General features: G+C 49.8%; 1 protein-coding gene across 2 annotated transcripts in view; it reads right to left on the reverse strand.

The window, feature by feature from the left end:
• tbx20 (T-box transcription factor 20) overlaps window positions 1-23,876 on the reverse strand; it is a 92,497-nt gene that overhangs the window by 64,166 nt on the left and 4,455 nt on the right. Inside the window, exons 4-6 of one of the 2 annotated variants that reach the window (XM_070889151.1) lie at window positions 21,094-21,202; window positions 19,650-19,808; window positions 18,574-18,650 (exon numbers count right to left, since the gene is read on the reverse strand). In XM_070889151.1, coding sequence (XP_070745252.1) covers window positions 18,574-18,650; window positions 19,650-19,808; window positions 21,094-21,202 — 345 coding nt within the window. Of the gene's footprint in view, window positions 1-18,558; window positions 18,651-19,649; window positions 19,809-21,093; window positions 21,203-23,876 lie in introns of both variants that reach the window. The other variant, XM_070889142.1, reaches the window with a different exon arrangement.

Raw genomic sequence — 23,876 nt, forward strand, 5'->3', positions numbered from 1 at the left:
CACCGCCCTACACACGCATGCACACACACACACACACACGAACACACACACTGCTCTACACATGCACACGCACACACACAGCCATACACTCACACACACCCCTACACTCACACACACACACACACACACACACAGAACCCTGCACACAAAAGCAGTGCCCTACACATGCATGCACATACACACAGCTATGTACACACACAAACTCACAGCACTACACACACACACACACACACACACCCCTATATATATATATATATGCACACACAGCCATATATACACACACACACAGCCCTGTACACACATACAGACGTGGCCTGCACACACATTCTCCTGCAAACACAGATGCAGCCCTGTACACACACACAGCCCTACACACAGACCTGCACACACATAAACACAGCCCTATTTTCACATGTACACAGCCTTGTACACACATATACACAGCCCTGCACACAAACACACACACAGCACTGTATATACACTCAGCCCTACACACACACACACACACACACACACACACACACACAGCACTGCACAGACACACAGTCCTGTACACAGACATAGCCCTGTACACACACACACACAGCACTGCACACACAGCATTGTACACATACATAGCCCTGTACAACATACAGCCCTGCACACGCGCACACACAGCCCTGCACACACACAGCCCTATGCGCACACACACACAGCTCAACACACACACACAGACACGCACACAACTACACACACACAGCCCTATATATACACACACTGCCTTGTACACACACAGCCCTGCACACACACAGACGCAGCCCTGTACACACACATACAGCCCTGTACACACAAATACAGCCCTGTATGCCCAGATACATAGCCCTGCACGCGCACACACTGCTCCGTGGACACACACACACAGATCCCTTCACACCCGCACACAGTCCTGCACACACACACAGCCCTGAGCGCACACATGCATAGCATGGCACACACACATCCCTGTATACACACACACACAGCCCTGCACACATACAAACAGCACTGTATACACACACACAGTCCTGTACAAACACACAACCCTTCTCTCTCACACACTCACACACACAGTGCTGTACACAAACACAGCCCTGTACACACACACACACACATGCACACACACACACACACACACACACACAGCACTGTACACACACACACTCAGCCCTACACATACACGCATAACTCTGTAGACACACACACATACACACACACACTCAGACATATACACACAAACACACAGCCCTGCACACACAGCCACACTGTCCTGTACACACAAACACACAGCCCTGCGCACACACACACACAGTCTTCACACACACACACAGCCCTGTACACCCACACAGCTCTGTGCATATAAACAAACACAGCCCTGCACACACACACACACACACACACACAGCTCTGTATGTACATGCAAACACACAGCCCTGCACACAAACACACCCATTCACTCACACACACAGCTCTGCACTCACACACACACACAGCACTGCACATACACACACAGCCCTACACACACACAAACACACACACAGCTCTGCATACACACACACAGACACACACACACACAGCACTGCACACACACAGCACTGCACACACACAGCACTGCACACACACAGTCCTGTACACACACAGTCCTGTACACACACACACAGCCCTGCACACACAGCTACACACATACACAGCCCTATATATATATACAAACACACACAAAGCCCTGTATACACAGCCCTACACACAAACACACACACACCTGCGCACACACACAGATGCAGCCTGCACACACGCTGTTCTGCAAACACACACAGCACTGTACACACACCATGCCCTGTACACACAAACACACAGACCTGCACATAAGCACAGCCTTGTACACACACATACACAGCCCTGCACACACACAAACTGCTCCGTACAAACACACACTCAGCCCTGCACACGCACAGCCCTTCACACACACACACACACAGCCCTGCACCCAAACACACACACACACACACACACAGCCCTGCACCCAAACACACACACACACCCCTGTACACACACACACACACACACACGTAGAGTCCTACACACACACAGCATTGTTCACACACACACCACCATGCACACACACAGCGCTGTACATACACACACACAGCCATGCACACACACACACAGCCCTGCACCAAAACATACACACTGTCCTGTACACACACATAGCCCTGTACACACACACAGCACTGCACACACACACAGCACTGCACACACACACGGCCTTGTACACACGCACAGCCCTACAAATGCGCACATACAGCCCAGCCCTGTATACACACAGCCCTATGCGCACACACACACAGCTCAACACACATGCACATGCATACAGCTACACACAGACACATCCTTATCTACACACACACAGCCTTGTACACACACACAGCCCTACACACACATACAAACAGCCCTGCGCGTGCGCACACAGACGCAGCCTGCACACACACTGTCCTGCAAACACACACAGCCCTGCACACACACAGACACAGCCCTATACATACACACAGCCCTGTACACACACACACAGACCTGCACACACAGAAACACAGCCCAGTATGCCTAGATACACAGCCCTGTATGGCCAGATACACAGCACTGCACACACTGCTCCGTATACACACACACACACACACACACACACACAGACCTACACACACAGCACTGTATACATACACACAGCCCTGTGCGCACACATACAGCCTGGCACACACACACATTCCTGTATACAACTCTCAGCCCTGCACACACACACACACACACACCACTGTATACACACACACTGTCCTGTACAGACAAACAAACAGCCCTGCATATACACACACACATACACACACACACACACACACACACACAGTCCTTCGCACACGCACACAGTCCTACACACACAGCACTGTATACATACACACAGCCCTGTGCGCACACATACAGCCTGGCACACACACACATTCCTGTATACAACTCACAGCACTGCACAGACACAGCCCTACACACACACACACACACACACACACACACACACCACTGTATACACACACACTGTCCTGTACAGACAAACAAACAGCCCTGCATATACATACATACACACACACACACACACAGTCCTGTACATAAACACAGTCCTGTACATACACACACACACACACACACACACAGCCCTGTACACACACAGCTCTGTATATACACACTCAGCCCAGTACAGACACACAGTCCTGTACACACACAGACGCAGTCCTGTACACACATATACAGCCCTGTACACACAAACACACAGACCAGCACACACACAAACACAGCCCTGTATGCCCAGATACATAGCCCTGCAGACACACAAACTGCTCCGTACACACACACACACATCCCTTCACACCCGCACACAGTCCTGCACACACACACACACACAGCACTGTATTCATACACACAGTCCTGTACACACACCACACAGCCCTGAGCGTGCACATACATAGCCTGGCACACACACATCCCTGTATACATACACACAGCCCTGCACACACACACACACAGCCCTGCACACACACAGCATTGTATACATACACACAGTCCTGTACACACACCACACAGCCCTGAGCGTGCACATACATAGACTGGCACACACACATCCCTGTATACACACACACAGTCCTGTACAAACAAACACACAGCCCTGTACACACACACAACCCTTCTCTCACACACAACCCTTCTCTCACACACGCACGCACATACACACTCACACACACAGTCCTGTACACAAACACAGCCCTGTACACACACATGCACACACATACAGCCCTGTATACACATACACACACTCAGCCCTACACACACACACACACACACACACAGCCATGCACACACACATGCAGCACTTTACATACACACACTCAGCCCTACACACACACACATAACTCTGTATACACAATCAGACATATACACACAAACACACAGCCCTGCACACACAGCCACACTGTCCTGGACACACAAACACACAACCCTGCGCGCGCACGCGCGCACACACACACACACAGCCTTCACACACACACACAGCCCTGTACATCCACACAGCTCTACACACATACACAAACACAGTCCTGCGCACACACACACACACACACACACACACACATAGCCTTGTGCACACACACAGCCCTGTATATACACACTCAGCCCAGTACAGACACACAGTCCTGTGCGCACACACGCACACACAGCCGTGTGTGTACACACAAACACACAGCCCTGCACACAAACACACCCATTGACTCACACACACAGCTCTGCACTCACACACACACAGCTCTACACACACACACACACACAGCTCTACACACACACACACCTCATCACACACACAAATACACAGCCCTCCACACACACAAACACACACACACACACAGCCCTGTACACACACAGCACTGCACACACAGCCCTGCACTTACACAGCTTTACACACACACACACACAGCTACATACATACACAGCTCTATATATATATATATATATATATATATATACACACACAGCCGTGTATATACACACACACACAAAGCCCTGTACACACAGCCCTACACACAAACACACACGCACACCTGTGCACACACACAGATGCAGCCTGCACACACGCTGTTCTGCAAACAAACACAGCCCTGCACACACACAGTAGCAGCCCTGTACACACACCATGCCCTGTACACACAAACACACAGATCTGCACACACATAAGCACAGCCCTGTACACACAGAAACACAGCCCTGCACACACACAAACTGCTCCATACAAACACACACACAGCCCTGCACATGCACAGCCCTTCACACACACACAGCCCTGCACCCAAACACACACACACACACACAGCCTGTACACACACACACGTAGAGTCCTACACACACAGCGCTGTTCACACACACACACCACCATTACATACACTCAGCCCAGCACACACACACACAGCCATGCACACACACAGCCCTGCACCGAAACACACACACGCACACAGTCCTGTACACACAAATATCCCTGTACACACACACAGCCCTAAAAATGCGCACATACAGCCCTGTACACACAAAGCCCTACGTGCACACACACACAGCTCAACACATGCACATGCATACAGCTACACACAGACACAGACTTATCTACACACACACAGCCCTGTACACACACACAACCCTACACACACTCCACACAAACAGCCCTGTGCGTACACACAGCCCTGCACACATGCAGACACAGCCCTGTACACACACACACACAGCCCTGTACACACAAACACAGCCCTGTATGCCCAGATACACAGCCCTGTATGCCCAGATACACAGCCCTGCACATTGCTCTGTATACACACACACACACACATCCCTTCACACATGCACACAGTCCTACACACACAGCACTGTATACAGACACACAGCCCTGTTGCAAACATACAGCCTGGCACACACACACATTCCTGTATACAACTCACAGCTCTGCACACACACACACACACACACACACACACACACACACCACTGTATACACACACACTGTCCTGTACAGACAAACAAACAGCCCTGCATACACACACAGCCCTTCACACATACACACACACACACAGTCCTGTACACAAACACAGTCCTATACACACACACACACACAGCCCTGTACACACACACAGCCCTACACATGCACACACACACAAAACTCTGTATACACACACACACACTCAGATATGTACACACAAACACACAGCCCTGCACACACACCCACACTGTCCTGTACACACACGCACAGCCCTACACACACACACACACACACAGCCCTGTATACACACACACAGTGCTGCACACACACACACACCACTGTATACACACACACTGTCCTGTACAGACAAACAAACAGCCCTGCATACACACACAGCCCTTCACACATACACACACACACACACATAGTCCTGTACACAAACACAGTCCTATATACACACACACACACACACACACACAGCCCTGTACACATACACAGCCCTACACATGCACACACACACAAAACTCTGTATACACACACACACTCAGATATGTACACACAAACACACAGCCCTGCACACACCCACACTGTCCTGTACACACACGCACAGCCCTACACACACACACACACACACACACACAAACACAGCCCTGTATACACACACACAGTGCTGCACACACACACACACACACACACACACACACAGAGTCCTACACACACACGCAAACACGCACACAAACACAGCCTTCACATGCACACACACAGTCCTGCACATGCAAACACACAGACCAGCACAACACAGCCTTGTATGCCCAGATGCACAGCCCTGTACACACACATACACAGCCCTGCACACACAAACTGCTCCACCCACACACACACAGCCCTTCACACATGCACACAGTCCTACACATACACACACACACACAGCACTGTATACATACACACAGCACTGTATACATACACACAGTCCTGTACACACACCCACACAGTCCTGTGCGCACACATACACAGCCTGGCACACACACACATCCCTGCACGCACACACACACACAGCACTGTAGACACACACACAGCACTGTACAAACAAACACACAGCCCTGCACAAACAAACACACAGCCCTGCACACACACTGTCCTGTGCACAGACAGAGCCCTGCACATACACACACACACACACAACAGCCTGCACACACACACTCACAGTCCTGCACACACACACACAGTGCTGCACATGCACACACAACCCTGTACACACACACACACAGCACTGTACACACACACACATGGAGTCCTGCGCACATAAGCACACACATACAGCCTTCATACACACATTCCTGTACACCCACACAGCTCTGCGCGTGCACACAAACACAGCCCTGCACACACACACAGCCCTGTATATACACACTCAGCCCAATACAGACACACAGTCCTGTACACGCACACAGCCCTGTGTACATACACAAATACACAGCCCTGCACACACAAACACCCATTCACTCACACACACAGCTCTGCACACACACACATCCATACACACAACTCTACACACACACAGTCCTCCACACACACGCGCGCACACACACACACACAGCCTGCACACACATACTCACCATCCTGCGCGCGCACACACACGCACACACACACACACACACACACGTACACACATGCAGTCCTTCAGCCAAATTCACAGACACAGCCCTAAGCATACACACACAGTCCTGCATACACACATGCAACCCTGTACACACAAAAACACAGCCCTGCGCGCGTGCGCGCACACACACACAGCCCTGCAACCTAAACACACACACTCAGTCCTGTACACACAAATACAAGCCCTGCACACCCACACACACACACACACACACCACTGCACACACACACACACACACTCCTGTTTGCACACACACACACACCCCTTCACCAAACACACACACAGCCTTGTACACACACACGCGCAGTCCTGCACACACACACACACACACACACACACACACACACAGCCCTACGTGCACATACAGCCCTGCACACACACACACACACACACACAGCCTTGCACACACACACAGCTCTGTACATGCACGCACACACACACAGCTCTGTACATGCACACACACACTCAGCCTGTACACACTCACACAGCCCTATACACACACACACCTGCACCCACTCACGTAGTCCTGTAGACACACAGCCCTGCACACACCAACATACACACACAGCCTACACACACACACTCACAGCCCTGCACACACACACACACACAGCCCTGTATACACACACACAGTGCTGTACACACACACTGAGTCCTGTGCACACACGCACACAAACACAGCCTTCACACACACATACGGCTCTGTACACCCACACAGCTCTGTGCACAAACACAGCCCTGCACACACACACAGCTCTATTCACACACACACACACACACACACACACACACACACACACACACACACACACACACACACACACACAGCCCTGTACACACACACAGCTCTGTATATACACACTCAGCCCAATACAGACACACAGTCCTGTACACATACACATGCACACACAACCCTGTGTACAACACAAACACACAGCCCTGCACACATACACACCCATTCACTCACACACACAGCTCTGCACACACACACAGCTCTGCACACACACACACACTTAGCCCTGTACACATACACAGTCCTCTACACACACAAACCACTGCGCATACATAGTCCTGCACACACACTCAAATACACACACACACACACACAGCCCTGTGCGCACACACCCAGCTCTATACACACACACGCAGCTCTGCACACATACACAGTTTTGTATATACACACAGACTCCTGTATACACACACACACACACAAGCCCTGTACACACACACACATACACAGCCCTGCACCCAAACACACACACAGCCTTGTACCAAAACACACACCAACACACACACACAGCTCTACACACACACACACACACACACACACCACTTTACACACACATAGCCCTGCACACACACACAGCCCTGTACACACACACAGAGCCCTGCACACATACACACACACGCACACACACAGCTCTGCAAACACACTCACAGCCTTGTGCACACACACACGCAGTCCTGTACAAACACACACACACACACACACACACACACACACACAGCCCTGCAGACACACACCCAGCTCTGCACACACACAAACACACATGGCCCTGTACACACACACAGCTCTGTACATGCACACACACTTACACTCAGCCCTGCACACACACACAAACACACACACACCTGCACCCACTCACGTAGTCCCGTACACACACACAGCCCTGTAGACACACACACACAGCCTTGTACACACACACGCGCAGACCTGTATACACACACACACACACACACACACACAGCCCTGCACACACAAACAGCTCTGTACATGCACGCACACACACACTCAGCCTGTACACACACACACACTGCCTTGCACACACACACACACACACACACACACACACACACACACACACCTGCACCCACTCACGTAGTCCCGTACACACACACAGCCCTGTACACACACAGCCCTGTACACACACACACACACACACACACACACACACACAGCCTTGTACACACACACACACACACACACACACACACACACACACGCAGCCATGCACACATACACACACAGTCCTGTACACACAAACAGCCCTGCACACAGCACTGCACACACACACAACCTTGTACACACACAAACACAGCCCTACGCACGCACACACACAGCCCTACCACACACACAAACACTCACAGTCCTGCACACACAGACAGCCCTACACACATACACGCAACCATGTACACACACACAGCCCTGTACATACATGCAGTCATTCAGCCAAATTCACACAGGCACAACCCTACGCACACACACACACACACACAGCCATGCACACACACATGTAACCCTGTACACACAAACACACAGCCCTGCGCGCGCGCACACATACACACACACACACACATATACACAGCCCTGCACACAACTACACACACAGCCCTGTATCAAAACACACACACACATATACACAGTCCTGTGCACACACACAGCCCTGCACACACACACACAGCTCTGCACACACACACATAGCACTTTACTCACACATAGCCCTGCACACACACACAGAGCCCTGCACACATACACACACACACAAACGTGCACACACAGCTCTGCAAACACACTAACAGCCTTGTACACACACACGCGCAATCTTCTACACACACACACACAGCCCTGCACATACACAGCCCTATGCGTGCACACAATCCTGCAAACACACACAGCCCTGCACACACACACAGCTCTGTACAAGCACACACACACACTCAGCCCTGTACACACACACACAGCCCTGCACACACATACACACACACACACACACACACACACACAAACAACCCTGCACCCAAACACACACACACACAACTCTGCATGCACACTCACATAGTCCTGTACACACACACAACTCTGTAGACACACACACACAGCACAGCACCGCACACACACACACAGCTTTCATGCTTACCTTTTTATTACACTTTGACCCTTTAGAATTTTGCTGTACAGTGGCCCTTTTTGTTTTTTGCCTTGGGTTTCTCTGCCCTCCAATTTTACTCATCTCATTTCTGTCTTTTGCTTTTGTCTCCTTTTTGTTTCCCTCTGTCTCCCTGCATTGGTTCCCATCCCCCTGCCATATTATTTTAACTCCTCCCCAACAGCACTAGCAAACACTCCCCCTAGGACATTGGTTCCAGTCCTGCCTAGGTGCAGACCATCCGGTTTGTACTGGTCCCACCTCCCCCAGAACTGGTGCCAATGCCCCAGGAATTTGAATCCCTCCCTGCTGCACCACTCCTCAAGCCACGTATTCATCTGAGCTATCCTGCAATTCCTACTCTGACTAGCACGTGGCACTGGTAGCAATCCCGAGATTACTACTTTTGAGGTCCTACGTTTTAATTTCGCTCCTTGCTCCTTAAATTTGTCTCGTAGGACTTCATCCCTTTTTTTACCTATATTGTTGGTACCAATGTGCACCACAACAACTGGCTGTTCACCCTCTCTTTTCAGAATGTCCTGCACCCGATCCGAAACATCCTTGACCCTTGCACCAGGGAGGCAACATACCATCCTGGAGTCTCGGTTGCGGCTGCAGAAACGCCTATCTGTTCCCCTTACAATTGAATCCCCTATCACTATCGCTCTCCCACTCTTTTTCCTGCCCTCCTAAGCAGCAGAGCCAGCCACGGTGCCATGAACTTGGCTGCTGCTGCCCTCCCCTGAAGAGTCATCCCCCTCAACCGTACTCAAAGTGGTGTATCTGTTTTGCAGGGGGATGACCGCAGGGGACCTCTGCACTACTTTCCTTGCACTGCTCTTCCTGCTGGTCTTCCATTCCCTAGCTGGCTGTGGACCCTTCACCTGTGGTAAGACCAACTCGCTACTCACGTCATTCTCAGCATCGTGGATGCTCCAGAGTAAATCCACCCTCAGCTCCAATTCCGCAACATGGACCGTCAGGAGCTGCAAGTGGATACACTTCCCATGCACGTAGTCGTCAGGGACACCAGAAGTGTCCCTGAGTTTCCACATGGTACAGGAGGAGCATATCACGTGACCGAGCTCTCCTGCCATGACTTAACCCTTAGATACACTTAAATTGGCAACAACAATGCTAAAGTTTACTCACTGTTATAGAAGATAAAAAAGAAAAACTACTCACCAATCACCAGCCAATCACTTATCCCCTGGGCTGAGACATCACCTTTCTGTTTCTTTCTACTTCTTTTTTGCCTTCTCTCTGTAGCTGCACAAGCCTCTCGCCGAACTCACGCTGCTCCTGGTCTCACTGACCTTTTGTAGGCCTCTCCGATCCCCGGAACTCCCGCTTCTCACCGAACTCGCGCTGTTCCTGGTCTCGCTGGCCTTTTGTTGGCCTCTCCAATCCCCAGAACTCCTGCCTCTCGCCGAACTCGCGCTGCTCCTGATCTCACTGGCCTTTTGTAGGCTCTCCGATCCCCAGAACTCCCGCCTCTTGCCGAACTTGCGCTGCTCGTGGTCTCGCTGGCCTTTTGTAGGCCTCTCCAATCCCCAGAACTCCTGCCTCTCGCCGAACTTGCGCTGCTCCTGGTCTCACTGGCCTTTTGTAGGCCTCTCCGATCCGCGGAACTCCAGCCTCTCATCGAACTCGCAGTATGGTTGAATTTGTAATACAGATCGAGGGTGAGGAAGTAGTGTCTCAAACAAGCGTACTATGCTTAAACAAAGGGGACTATAGTGGGATGAGGGCAGAGTTGGCTAAAGTAGACTGGGAATGCAGACTAAACGGTGGCACAACTGAGGAACAGTGGAGGACTTTTAAGGAGCTCTTTCATAGTGCTCAACAAAAATATATTCCAGTGAAAAAGAAGGGCGGTAAGAGAAGGAATAACCAGCCGTGGATAACCAAGGAAATAAAGGAGAGTATCAAATTAAAAACCAATGCGTATAAGGTGGCCAAGGTTAGTGGGAAACTAGAAGATTGGGAAAATTTTAAATGACAGCAAAGAATGACTAAGAAAGCAATAAAGAAAGGAAAGATAGATTACGAAAGTAAACTTGCGCAAAACATAGAAACAGATAGTAAAAGCTTTTACCGATATATAAAACGGAAAAGTGTGACTAAAGTAAATGTTGGTCCCTTCGAAGATGAGAAGGGGGATTTAATAATGGGAAATGTGGAAATGGCTGAGACCTTAAACAATTATTTTGCTTCGGTCTTCACAGTGGAAGACACAAAAACCATGCCAAAAATTGCTGGTCACAGGAATGTGGGAAGGGAGGACCTTGAGACAATCACTATCACTAGGGGGGTAGTGCTGGACAGGCTAATGGATCTCAAGGTAGACAGGTCCCCTGGTCCTGATGAAATGCATCCCAGGGTATTAAAAGAGATGGCAGAAGTTATAGCAGATGCATTCGTTTTAATCTACCAAAATTCTCTGGACTCTGGGGAGGTATCAGCGGATTGGAAAGCAGCTAATGTAACGCCTCTGTTTAAAAAAGGGGGCAGACAAAAGGCAGGTAACTATAGGCCGGTTAGTTTAACATCTGTAGTGGGGAAAATGCTTGAAGCTATCATTAAGGAAGAAATAGCGGGACATCTCGATAGGAATAGTGCAATCAAGCAGATGCAACATGGATTCATGAAGGGGAAATCATGTTTAACTAATTTACTGGAATTCTTTAAGGATATAACAAGCATGGTGGATAGAGGTGTACCGATGGATGTGGTGTATTTAGATTTCCAAAAGGCATTCCATATGGTGCCACACAAAAGATTACTGCAGAAGATAGAGGTACGCGGAGTCAGAGGAAATGTATTAGCATGGATAGAGAATTGGCTGGCTAACAGAAAGCAGAGAGTCAGGATAAATGGGTCCTTTTCGGGTTGGAAATCAATGGTTAGTGGTGTGCCACAGGGATCGGTGCTGGGACCACAACTGTTTACAATATACATAGATGACCTGGAAGAGGGGACAGAGTGTAGTGTAACAACATTTGCAGCTGACACAAAGATTAGTGGGAAAGCTGGTTGTGTAGAGGACACAGAGAGGCTGCAAAGGGATTTAGATAGGTTAAGCGAATGGGCTAAGGTTTGGCAGATGGAGTACAATGTCGGAAAATGTGAGGTCATCCACCTTGGAAAAAAAACAGTAAAAGGGAATATTTTTTGAATGGGGAGAAATTACAACATGCTGCGGTGCAGAGGGACCTGGGGGTCCTTGTGCATGAATCCCAAAAAGTTAGTTTGCAGGTGCAGCAGGTAATCAGGAAGGCGAATGGAATGTTGGCCTTCATTGCGAGAGGATGGAGTACAAAAGCAGGGAGGTCCTGCTGCAACTGTATAGGGTATTGGTGAGGCCGCACCTGGAGTACTGCATGCAGTTTTGGTCACCTTACTTAAGGATATACTAGCTTTGGAGGGGGTACAGAAACGATTCACTAGGTTGATTCCAGAGATGAGGGGGTTACCTTACGATGATAGATTGAGTAGACTGGGTCTTTACTCGCTGGAGTTCAGAAGGATGAGGGGTGATCTTATAGAAACATTTAAAATAATGAAAGGGATAGACAAGATAAAGGCAGAGAGGTTGTTTCCACTGGTCTGGGAGACTAGAACTAGGGGGCACAGCCTCAAAATACGGGGGAGCCAATTTAAAACTGAGTTGAGAAGGAATTTCTTCTCCAAGAGGGTTGTGAATCTGTGGAATTCTCTGCCCAGGGGAGCAGTTGAGGCTAGCTCATTGAATGTATTCAAATCACAGATAGATAGATTTTTAACCAATAAGGGAATTAAAGGTTATGGGGAGCGGGCGGGTAAGTGCAGCTGAGTCCACGGCCAGATCAGCCATGATCTTGTTGAATGGCGGAGCAGGCTCGAGGGTCTAGATGGCCTACTCCTGTTTCTTTTTCTTATGTTCTTATGTTCTTATGATCTTATGTTCTTGCTATTGAGGGAATGCAGCAAAAGTTCACCAGACTGATTCCCGGGATGGCAGGACTGACATATGAAGAAAGACTGGATCGACTAGGCTTATATTCACTGGAATTTAGAAGAATGAGAGGGGATCTCATAGAAACATATAAAATTCTGACGAGATTGGACAGGGTAAATGCAGGAAGAATGTTCCCGATGTTGGGGAAGTCCAGAACCAGGAGTCACAGTCTAAGGATAAAGGTTAAACCATTTAGGACAGAGATGAAGAGAAACCTCTTCACTCAGAGAATTGTGAACCTGTGGAATTCTCTACCACAGAAAGTTGTGAGGCAAGTTCATTAGATATATACAAAAGGGAGTTAGATGTGGCCCTTACGGCTAAAGGGATCAAGGGGTATGGAGAAAAAACAGGAATGGGGTACTGAAATTGCATGATCAGCCATGATCATATAGAATGGTGGTGCAGGCTCAAAGGGCCGAATGGCCTACTCCTGCACCTATTTTCTATGTTTTTATGTTTTCTGGAAGTCCAAATACACCACATCCACTGGTTCCCCTTTATCCACCCTGTTCGTTACATCCTCAAAGAATTCCAGCAAATTTGTCAAACATGACTTCCCCTTCATAAATCCATGCTGACTCTGCCTGACCAAATTTTGTTTTTCCAAATGTCCTGCTACTGCTTCTTTAATAATGGACTCAAACATTTTCCCAACTACAGATGTTAGACTAACTGGTCTATAGTTTCCTGCTTTTTGTCTGCCTCCTTTTTTAAATAGGGGCGTTACATTTACAGTTTTCCAATCTGCTGAGACCTCCCCAGAATCCAGGGAATTTTAGTAAATTATAACCAATGCATCCACTATCCCTGCCGCTCCCTCTCTTAAGACCCGAGGATGCAAGCCATCGGGTCCAGGGGATTTATCTGCCTTTAGTCCCATTATCTTACTGAGTACCACCTCCTTAGTGATTGTGATTGTGTTAACTTTCTTCCCCCCTCATCATAAGCAGTCCCTCGAAATCAAGGAAGACTTGCTTCCACTCTAAAAGTGAGTTCTTAGGTGACTGAACAGTCCAATATGGGAATTACAGTCTGTGTCACAGGTGGGACAGACAGTTGTTGAAGGAAAGGGTGGGTGGGGAGTCTCCTTCTGCTGTCTGCGCTTGTTTCCTGCATGCTTTCAGCCACGAGACTCGGGGTTCTCAGCACCCTCATGGATACTCTGTTGTGTGTGTGTGTGTGTGTACAGGGCTCTGTGTATGTGTGTGTACACGGCTGTGTGTGTGTACAATTTTGTCTGTGTGTGTCTATACAGGGCTGTGAGTGTGTGTGTGTCTCCTATGTTGTGTTTGTGTGTGTTTATACAGGGCTGTGTGTGTTTGTGTGTACAGGGCTGTGTGTGTGTGCATGCAGGCCTGTGGTGTGTGTATACAAGGCTGTGTGTGTGTGTGTGTGTGTGTGTGTGTGTACAGGGCTGTATGTGTGTATACAGGGCTGTGTGTGTGTGTACAGGGCTGTGTGTGTGTCTACTATGTTATGTGTGTGTTTACAGGGCTGTGTGTGTGTACAGGGCTGTGTGTGTTGTCTACTGAGCTGTGTGTGTCTACTATGTTGTGTGTGTATATATAGGGCTCTGTTTGTGTATACAGGGCTGTGTGTGTGTACAGAGTTGTATTTGTGTATACAGGGCTGCGTGTGTGTATGTGTATGGGGCTGTGTGTGTGTACAGGGCTGTGTGTACAGGGCTGTGTGTATATATAGGGCTGTATGTGTGTATACAGGGCTGTGTGTGTGTGTGTGTGTATACAGGGTTGTATGTGTGTCTACTATGTGTTGTGTGTGTTTATACAGGGCTGTGTGTGTGTATACAGGGCTGTGTGTGTATACAGGGCAGTGAGTGTGTGTGTGTATACAGGGCTGTGTGTTTGTGTGCACAGGGCTGTGTGTGTGTTTACTATGTTTGTGTGTGTGTGTGTACTGGCCTGTTTGTGTGTACAGGGCTGTGTGTGTGTATACAGGGCTGTGTGTGTGTATATACAGGGCTGTGTGTGTGTATACAGGGCTGTATTTGTGTATACGGGGCTCTGTATGTGTATACAGGACATGTGTGTGTGGATAGCACTGTATGTGTGTATACAGGACTGTTCATATCAATAAAATAGAATGAAATATTTAAAGAAATCCCCAACACAAATGGTTAAAAATAGACCCCTGTTTTTGCGAAATGGTTTCATGGTGTTGGAAGTCTCACCTGATCTTTTGAATAGATGGTCTGCTGACGGGGGAAGCACACACTGGTTCACCATTGCTGCAGTTACATGATTATTTTCAGCTAGTGTCCCAGTATCACATTAAAAGTGACCTGGGGGTGGGGGAGCCAAGCCCTGATCCGACAGCAAGGATGTTTTACACACACGCTTTAAAGCTTCAGTCTGCATGTGACAGGGACTTAGCCAAAATATGTCACTAGGTGTGGTATTGTAGCAGGAAATGAAAGCCTTCCCCATAACCCAGAATTTCCGACCCTACCTGCACATCCCAGCAACACAACCGACTGCAGTTGCGGTCAAAACTTCCCAGTAATAATTGGAGTTAACAACTTCTATTAAACATTAGCTACATACCTTTTATTAAGGAATTGACAAACCGATTTGCTTTTTGGAATTAATTACAACAAATCTGGTGACCCCCGTGAGGTCAGAAAGTCAAAAGGCTTTAAACACTGGGAAGTAAAGAAGGGATTTGGAAGAGCCAGTGTAAATCTCTTTTCCAAACCCCAACCAGACTTGGCTGTCAGTTCCTTTTCAATCATAGAATCATCGAAGTTTACAGCACGGAAGGAGGCCATTTTTGGTCCATCGTGTCCAGCCCGGCCAACAAGAGGCTATCCAGCCTAATCCCACTTTCTAGCTCTAGGTCCGTAGCCCTGCAAGTTACGGCACTTCAGGTGCACATCCAAGTACTTTATAAATGTGGTGCGGGTTTCTGCCTCTACCACCCTTTCAGGCAGTGAGTTCCAGACCCCCACAACTATCTGCGTGAATAAATTTCCCCTCAAATCCCCTCTAAACCTTCAACCAAACACTTTTTAATTTATACCCCCTGGTTGTTGACCCCTTTGCTAAGGGAAATAGGCCCTTTCTATCCACTATATCGAGGCCCCTCATAATTTTATACATCTCAATGAGGTCTCCCCTCAGCCTCCTCTGCTCCAAGGCAAACAAACCCAGCCTATCCAATTTGTCCTCATAGCTAAGATTCTCCACTCCCAGCACATCCTCACATCCTCGTAAATCTCCTCTGTACCCTCTCCAGTGCAATCACATCCTTCCTGTAATGCAGTGACCAGAACTGCACGCAGTACTCCAGCTGTGGCCTAACCAGTGTTTTATACAGTTCAAGCATAACTCCCCCTGCTCTTATATTCTAAGTCTCAGCTAATAAAGGCAAGCATTCCGTATGTCTTCTTAACCACCTTATCCACCTGGCCTGCTACTTTTGTGGAGAATGAAGGCGCCAGAAAGCAAATGGTTGAGACCAATTGGAGCAGGTAATTGCTCAGTGCATGGACATCCCCTAGGAAGCCCAGTGCCCAAAGTTACACATTTTAACATACTCAAAAATAAGATTCACATTCTTATAAACTTCAATGCTTTTAATATTAACAGGATATCACTATTCCTGCAGATAACAGAGCTGCATTTTGTTAATCGAGGGTATCAAGGGATATAGATCAAAGGCGGGTAAATGGAGTTGGGGTCCAGATCAGCCAGGATCTCACTGAATGGTGGAACAGGGTCGAAGGGCTGAATGGCCTCCTCTGTTCCTAATGTGTGTATTTCTGCAAACGCACCCGGCAGAGCTCTCTCTGGCTGGGGGAAATGTGATTTGCAGTATAACTTCGGTCTGTGACTGAGTACCACAAGATACAGACATGGACTGGATCGACAGCATAATGGCAGCCCTAGAAAGCATTCATCCTTCAACAAGTTCCTCTAGAATGCAGCCGAGTCTGTGTGTATACTGGAGCATCACATACTTAGTTAGCTCACGGGTCACGGGTCTGGGAGTGACTTTACTTTCATACCGTCTCACTTTAACTCCCACCTGCACACAGATAACCCTGCCCCTGATGTTCCACCACTTGCACAACTCTCTGGGCTGCTGCGCACTTTCAGTAAGGCAGTTTGTTTCGAGACTGTTCATCCTGCTCCATGTATCGGGCTCCCTAGATATAAACACGCTCACACGTTCAGGGAGTCCTTTGGATTCGACATTGCAGCATTGGAACTCAGTTGTGTCGGGGTTAGAAGATAAACAACAAGCCGGGTATTAAAAAGTGTAAATGTGCAAGGAAATTAAGACCCGGAGTAAATTCCAGTCCTGAAAGCCGTTTTTTTTTGGCATTTTAACAACCGCGCTATTTACATCTTAAACTTATCGAACTGAGAAAAACGAGCCTTACTCCTGAAAACAGTACCTCTCCATGTCAGTCAGCCGGGAGGAATCCCGGAATCCTTTAGCGAAAGGATTGCTGTCGATTTTGAGTTTGGTGATCTGGAGAGAGAAACCTTGGAGAATAACAAACATCCCGCGGGTGCTGATAATCTGTCGCTTCTTTCCAGAGAAAGCCCCGCGCGCAGACTAATAACATATTTTATTATTTATATCTCATGGGATTCCTCAGCCAAGCATCCGATTGCCCGGCGAGTGCATGCTTCATTCACTGAGCTAACAATCATTCCCAGACCGCCACTTCAAATCTCAGCAGGGCAGCGCGTCCATTTCAATTCAGTTTTGTTAAAATCCGGAGCTAAAAATATGAGATCAGACAAAGTGACCATGAAGCTGTCGGATTATGATTAAAAAAAAACGAATTCTCTTAACTTGGTTGAGTCTTAACTGCCCTCAAAAAAACACTACCCAGCGGTTGAGAGAAGGCCCACTACCACCTTCTCAAGGGGCAACTAGGGATGGGCAATAAATGCTGGCCTTGCCAGCGACGCCCGCATCCCGAGAATGAATAAGGATGCCAGCTGAAATTGAAGCTCTGCCCCGCTCCCCATGACGGGGGTGCCGGGGGTGCTGTGGAGTTGACAAGCCGGGTGCCCGGCGCGACCCAGTTAATTCCGGTGAAACTGACCGTGACCCGAGCCACTCCCGGGGTTGGCCTCAGCCCGCCCTCAATATCGCCGGAAATGGCTCAATATACATTCGCATTAAATTAACTATAAATTACAAGTTCTAAACATACCAATGACAGTCTCAATGGGGGAAAGGAACGGCGAGATTTAGAATATTTTCAATGAAGCAGTGAGTGTGACTTCAGTCACTCAAACTCGGATTCCCGTTCATGTGCCACTTATTATTTAGACAAGACGTATTTATATGGACACAATCTGGTAAACGAATATCAGGTGCATCTGCAGTGATTTGCCGTACCCCTGTTAATTGCGCCAGTCTCTTACAGTGTCGGAGGATCAGGTCTCGCAATTCAGTTACAGATTTGGCCCTGGTCTCGCTGGGCGTTTGTTGAAATAAATAGCAGGGACTCACCAATTGGTTCTGGTAGGCGGTGACTGCAGTAAAAACTGTCTCTGGAAAGATGAAGGTTCGGAACTCCTCAGACTTGAGGTTCACCAGAGAAGCGGTATGATCTTTCTTTTTAATGATGTGCACTCGGGGCTGGTACTTGTGCATAGAGTTTAGAATTATCTGTGGAATTAATTTATCACAATTACAGCCCGGGCGCAAGTGTTTCTCTAACTAGATTGACGGTGTCTCCCAACGCTTCCACTAACTGCGCCAGGTCTCGGGACACAATGGCCCACAGTCTACAGTCTGACACCACATGGTCTGCAGCTATCGACAATGCAGGGATTACGATCTTCAAAACGTCGGGAAAATCGCTACAATCCCATGTAATAAAACGAGAATTTGATTTATCAAACACCAGTCTTCATTGGTCCTGGGAATACATTTAACTCCGGATAGACGGACGTTGTTACTGTTAGTTTACCGCTATCCGTATAACTGGCAGGTTAATTTCGGTTTATCACCATTAAAGGAGGGACATGCATTCGTTTCCGATTTACAGCGAACAATATCTTTACACAGGGTAACCTGTATATAACACACCTGTACTTTACACAGGATAACCTGTATATAACACACCTGTACTTTACACAGGATAACCTGTATATAACACACCTGTACTTTACACAGGGTAACTTGTATATAACACACATATACAATGTCACAACATGACTGACAGGGGAGGTAGCGCTAAAATTTATTTCCAAATACATTTGAAATCAAACATCATGAACAAAAGTGGAGATAATTCTAAGTAGCGGGTACATTTTAACGGAACTATTGATTGTTCTATATAAATGTTAACAGTAAGTGAGTGCTCATTACTGAATATAATTTTCACCTGATTCAGGTATTCTACAGTAAATTAAGAACAGGCAAATAAATAACGGACAGTGAGTGTGGATTGTAGTTTGATCGGTTGGAGTTGGGAGTCAGATACCTTCTGATCTGGGAGAGGACACGGTTGGAGAGTCCCCTCACTGGAACAGTATTGGTACATTCGCGGTCCTGGCACCGCACGGGGACCGCAATCTCACCGCGCAGTTTGCAGATTGCATTTATTTGGCGGTAGGACTGAACCCGAGTTCCCAAAGTTTAAAAGGAATGAGACACAAGGTGGAAATCGGAGCCCCTGCTCTGGAATATTGTCCCGGGAAGGAAAGCAAGATTCCCAAATAACCTCATGGACAGAATCCCGATTTTGTACCGACTCCCACTGACAACTGGGCTATTTCCCTTCGCTATATTCAGATTGGTTTTGCACGGTTAGTTGTCAGGTTTGTTTGCAAGGTGCTGGTTAAAAATGTTGGTATTTAAGACATGTGCGAGCCTTTAACTCTTTGGTTCTGCCGGTTGAGTTCTGTTTGAGATGAGATTTAGCGAATAAAACCCAGCTACAACTCACGTGGCCATGCTGGTCCAGCTCGTTGTTGGTGAGTTTCACTTTTTCGAAGGAGACCATTTGCTTCAGAAGCTGTTCCCCCGTGAACGGGCAGTCGGGGTGCACGTAAAGCCTGGAAAATCAAGAAAAGGGACGAGTGAGATCGGGCCAGAGAGAGATCGGGGCACCATGAGATCGGGGGTGAGATCGGGGCACCGTGAGATCGGGGCACCATGAGATCGGGGCAGAGTGAGATTGGGGCACCGTGAGATCGGGCCAGAGTGAGATCGGGAGTGAGATCAGGGCAGAGTGAGATCGGGGCACCGTGAGATTGGGCCAGAGTGAGATCGGGAGTGAGATCAGGGCAGAGTGAGATCGGGGCAGAGTGAGATCAGGGCAGAGTGAGAACGGGGCAAGGTGAGATCGGGGCATCGTGAGATCGGGGCATCGTGAGATCGGGGGTGAGATCGGGGCACCGTGAGATCGGGGCACCATGAGATCGGGGCAGAGTGAGATTGGGGCACCGTGAGATCGGGCCAGAGTGAGATCGGGAGTGAGATCAGGGCAGAGTGAGATCGGGGCACCGTGAGATTGGGCCAGAGTGAGATCGGGAGTGAGATCAGGGCAGAGTGAGATCGGGGCAGAGTGAGATCAGGGCAGAGTGAGATCGGGGCATCGTGAGATCGGGGCATCGTGAGATCGGGGCATCGTGAGATCGGGGCAGAGTGAGATTGGGGCACCGTGAGATTGGGGCACCGTGAGATCGGGGCACCGATCGGGGCAGAGTGAGATCGGGGCAGAGTGAGATCGGGGCAGAGTGAGATCGGGCCAGAGTGAGATCGGGGCAGAGTGAGATCGGGCCAGAGTGAGATCGGGGCAGAATGAGATCGGGGCACCGTGAGATGGGGGCACCGTGAGATGGGGGCACCGTGAGATGGGGGCAGAGTGAGATCGGGCCAGAGTGAGATCAGGGCAGAGTGAGATCGGGCCAGAGTGAGATCGGGCCAGAGTGAGATCGGGGCAGAATGAGATCGGGGCACCGTGAGATGGGGGCAAAGTGAGATCGGGGCAGAGTGAGATCGGGGCAGAGTGAGATCGGGGCAGAGTGAGATCGGGGCAGAGCGAGATCGGGGCAGATTGAGATCCGGGCACCGTGAGATCGGGAGTGAGATCGGGGCAGAGTGGGATCAGGGCACCATGAGATTGGGGCAGAGTGAGAACGGGGCAGATTGAGATCCGGGCACCGTGAGATCGGGGCACCATGAGATCGGGAGTGAGATCGGGGCCGAGTGAGATCGGGGCCGAGTGAGATCGGGGCAAATTGAGATCCGGGCACCGTGAGATCGGGGCCGAGTGAGATCGGGGCAGAGTGAGATCGGGGCCGAGTGAGATCGGGGCCGAGTGAGATCGGGGCCGAGTGAGATCGGGGCAGAGTGAGATCGGGACAGAGTGGGATCGGGGCAGAGTGGGATCGGGGCAGAGTGAGATCGGGACAGAGTGGGATCGGGGCAGAGTGGGATCGGGGCAGAGTGGGATCGGGGCAGAGTGAGATCGGGGCAGAGTGAGATCGGGGCAGAGTGAGATCGGGACAGAGTGAGATCGGGGCACCGTGATTATGGAGGATCGTGAGATCAGGACAGAGTGAGATCGGGACAGAGTGAGATCGGGGCACCGTGAGATCGGGGCACCGTGAGATTGGGGCAGAGTGAGATCGGGGCAGAGTGAGATCGGGGCAGAGTGAGATCGGGGCAGAGTGAGATCGGGACAGAGTGAGATCGGGGCAGAATGAGATCGGTGCACCGTGAGATTGGGGTAGAGTGAGATCGGGGCACCGTGAGATTGGGGCAGAGTGAGATCGGGGCAGAGTGAGATGGGGGCACCATGAGATCGGGCCACCGTGAGATCGGGAGTAAGATCAGGGCAGAGTGAGATCAGGGCACCGTGAGATCGGGGCAGAGTGAGATCGGGAGTGATCGGGGCAGAGTGAGATCGGGAGTGAGATCGAGGCAGAGTGAGATTGGGGCAGAGTGAGATTGGGGCAGAGTGAGATCGGGACAGAGTGAGATCGGGGCACAGTGAGATCGGGGCACCGTGTGATCGGGGCAGAGTGAGATCGGGGCAGAGTGAGAACGGGGCAGAGTGAGATGGGGCAGAGTGAGATCAGGGCACCGTGAGATCGGGGCAGAGTGAGATCGGGGCAGAGCAAGATCGGGGCAGAGTGAGATCGGGGCACAGTGAGATCGGGGCACAGTGAGATTGGTGCAGAGTGAGATCAGGACAGAGTGAGATCGGGGCAGAGTGAGATGGGGCAGAGTGAGACCGGGGCAGAGTGAGACCGGGGCAGAGTGAGATCGGGGCAGAGTGAGATCGGGACAGAGTGAGATCGGGGCAGAGTGAGATCGGGGCAGAGTGAGATCGGGGCAGAGTGAGATCGGGGCAGAGTGAGATCGGGACAGAGTGAGATCGGGACAGAGTGAGATAGGGGCAGAGTGGGATTGGGGCAGAGTGGGATTGGGGCAGAGTGAGATCGGGGCAGAGTGAGATCCGGGCACCATGAGATCCGGGCACCATGAGATCGGGAGTGAGATCGGGGCAGAGTGGGCTCGGGGCACCGTGAGATTGGGGCAGAGCGAGATCGGGGCAGAGCGAGATCGGGGCACCGTGAGATCGGGGCAGAGTGAGATCGGGGCAGAGTGAGATCGGTGCAGAGTGAGATGGGGCAGAGTGAGATCGGGGCAGAGTGAGATCGGGAGTGAGATCGGGGCAGAGTGAGATCGGGGCAGAGTGAGATCGGGGCAGAGTGAAAT

The sequence above is a fragment of the Pristiophorus japonicus genome, chromosome 1 (genome assembly GCF_044704955.1).
Source record: "Pristiophorus japonicus isolate sPriJap1 chromosome 1, sPriJap1.hap1, whole genome shotgun sequence".
In the NCBI taxonomy this organism is placed as follows: Eukaryota; Metazoa; Chordata; class Chondrichthyes; family Pristiophoridae; genus Pristiophorus; species Pristiophorus japonicus.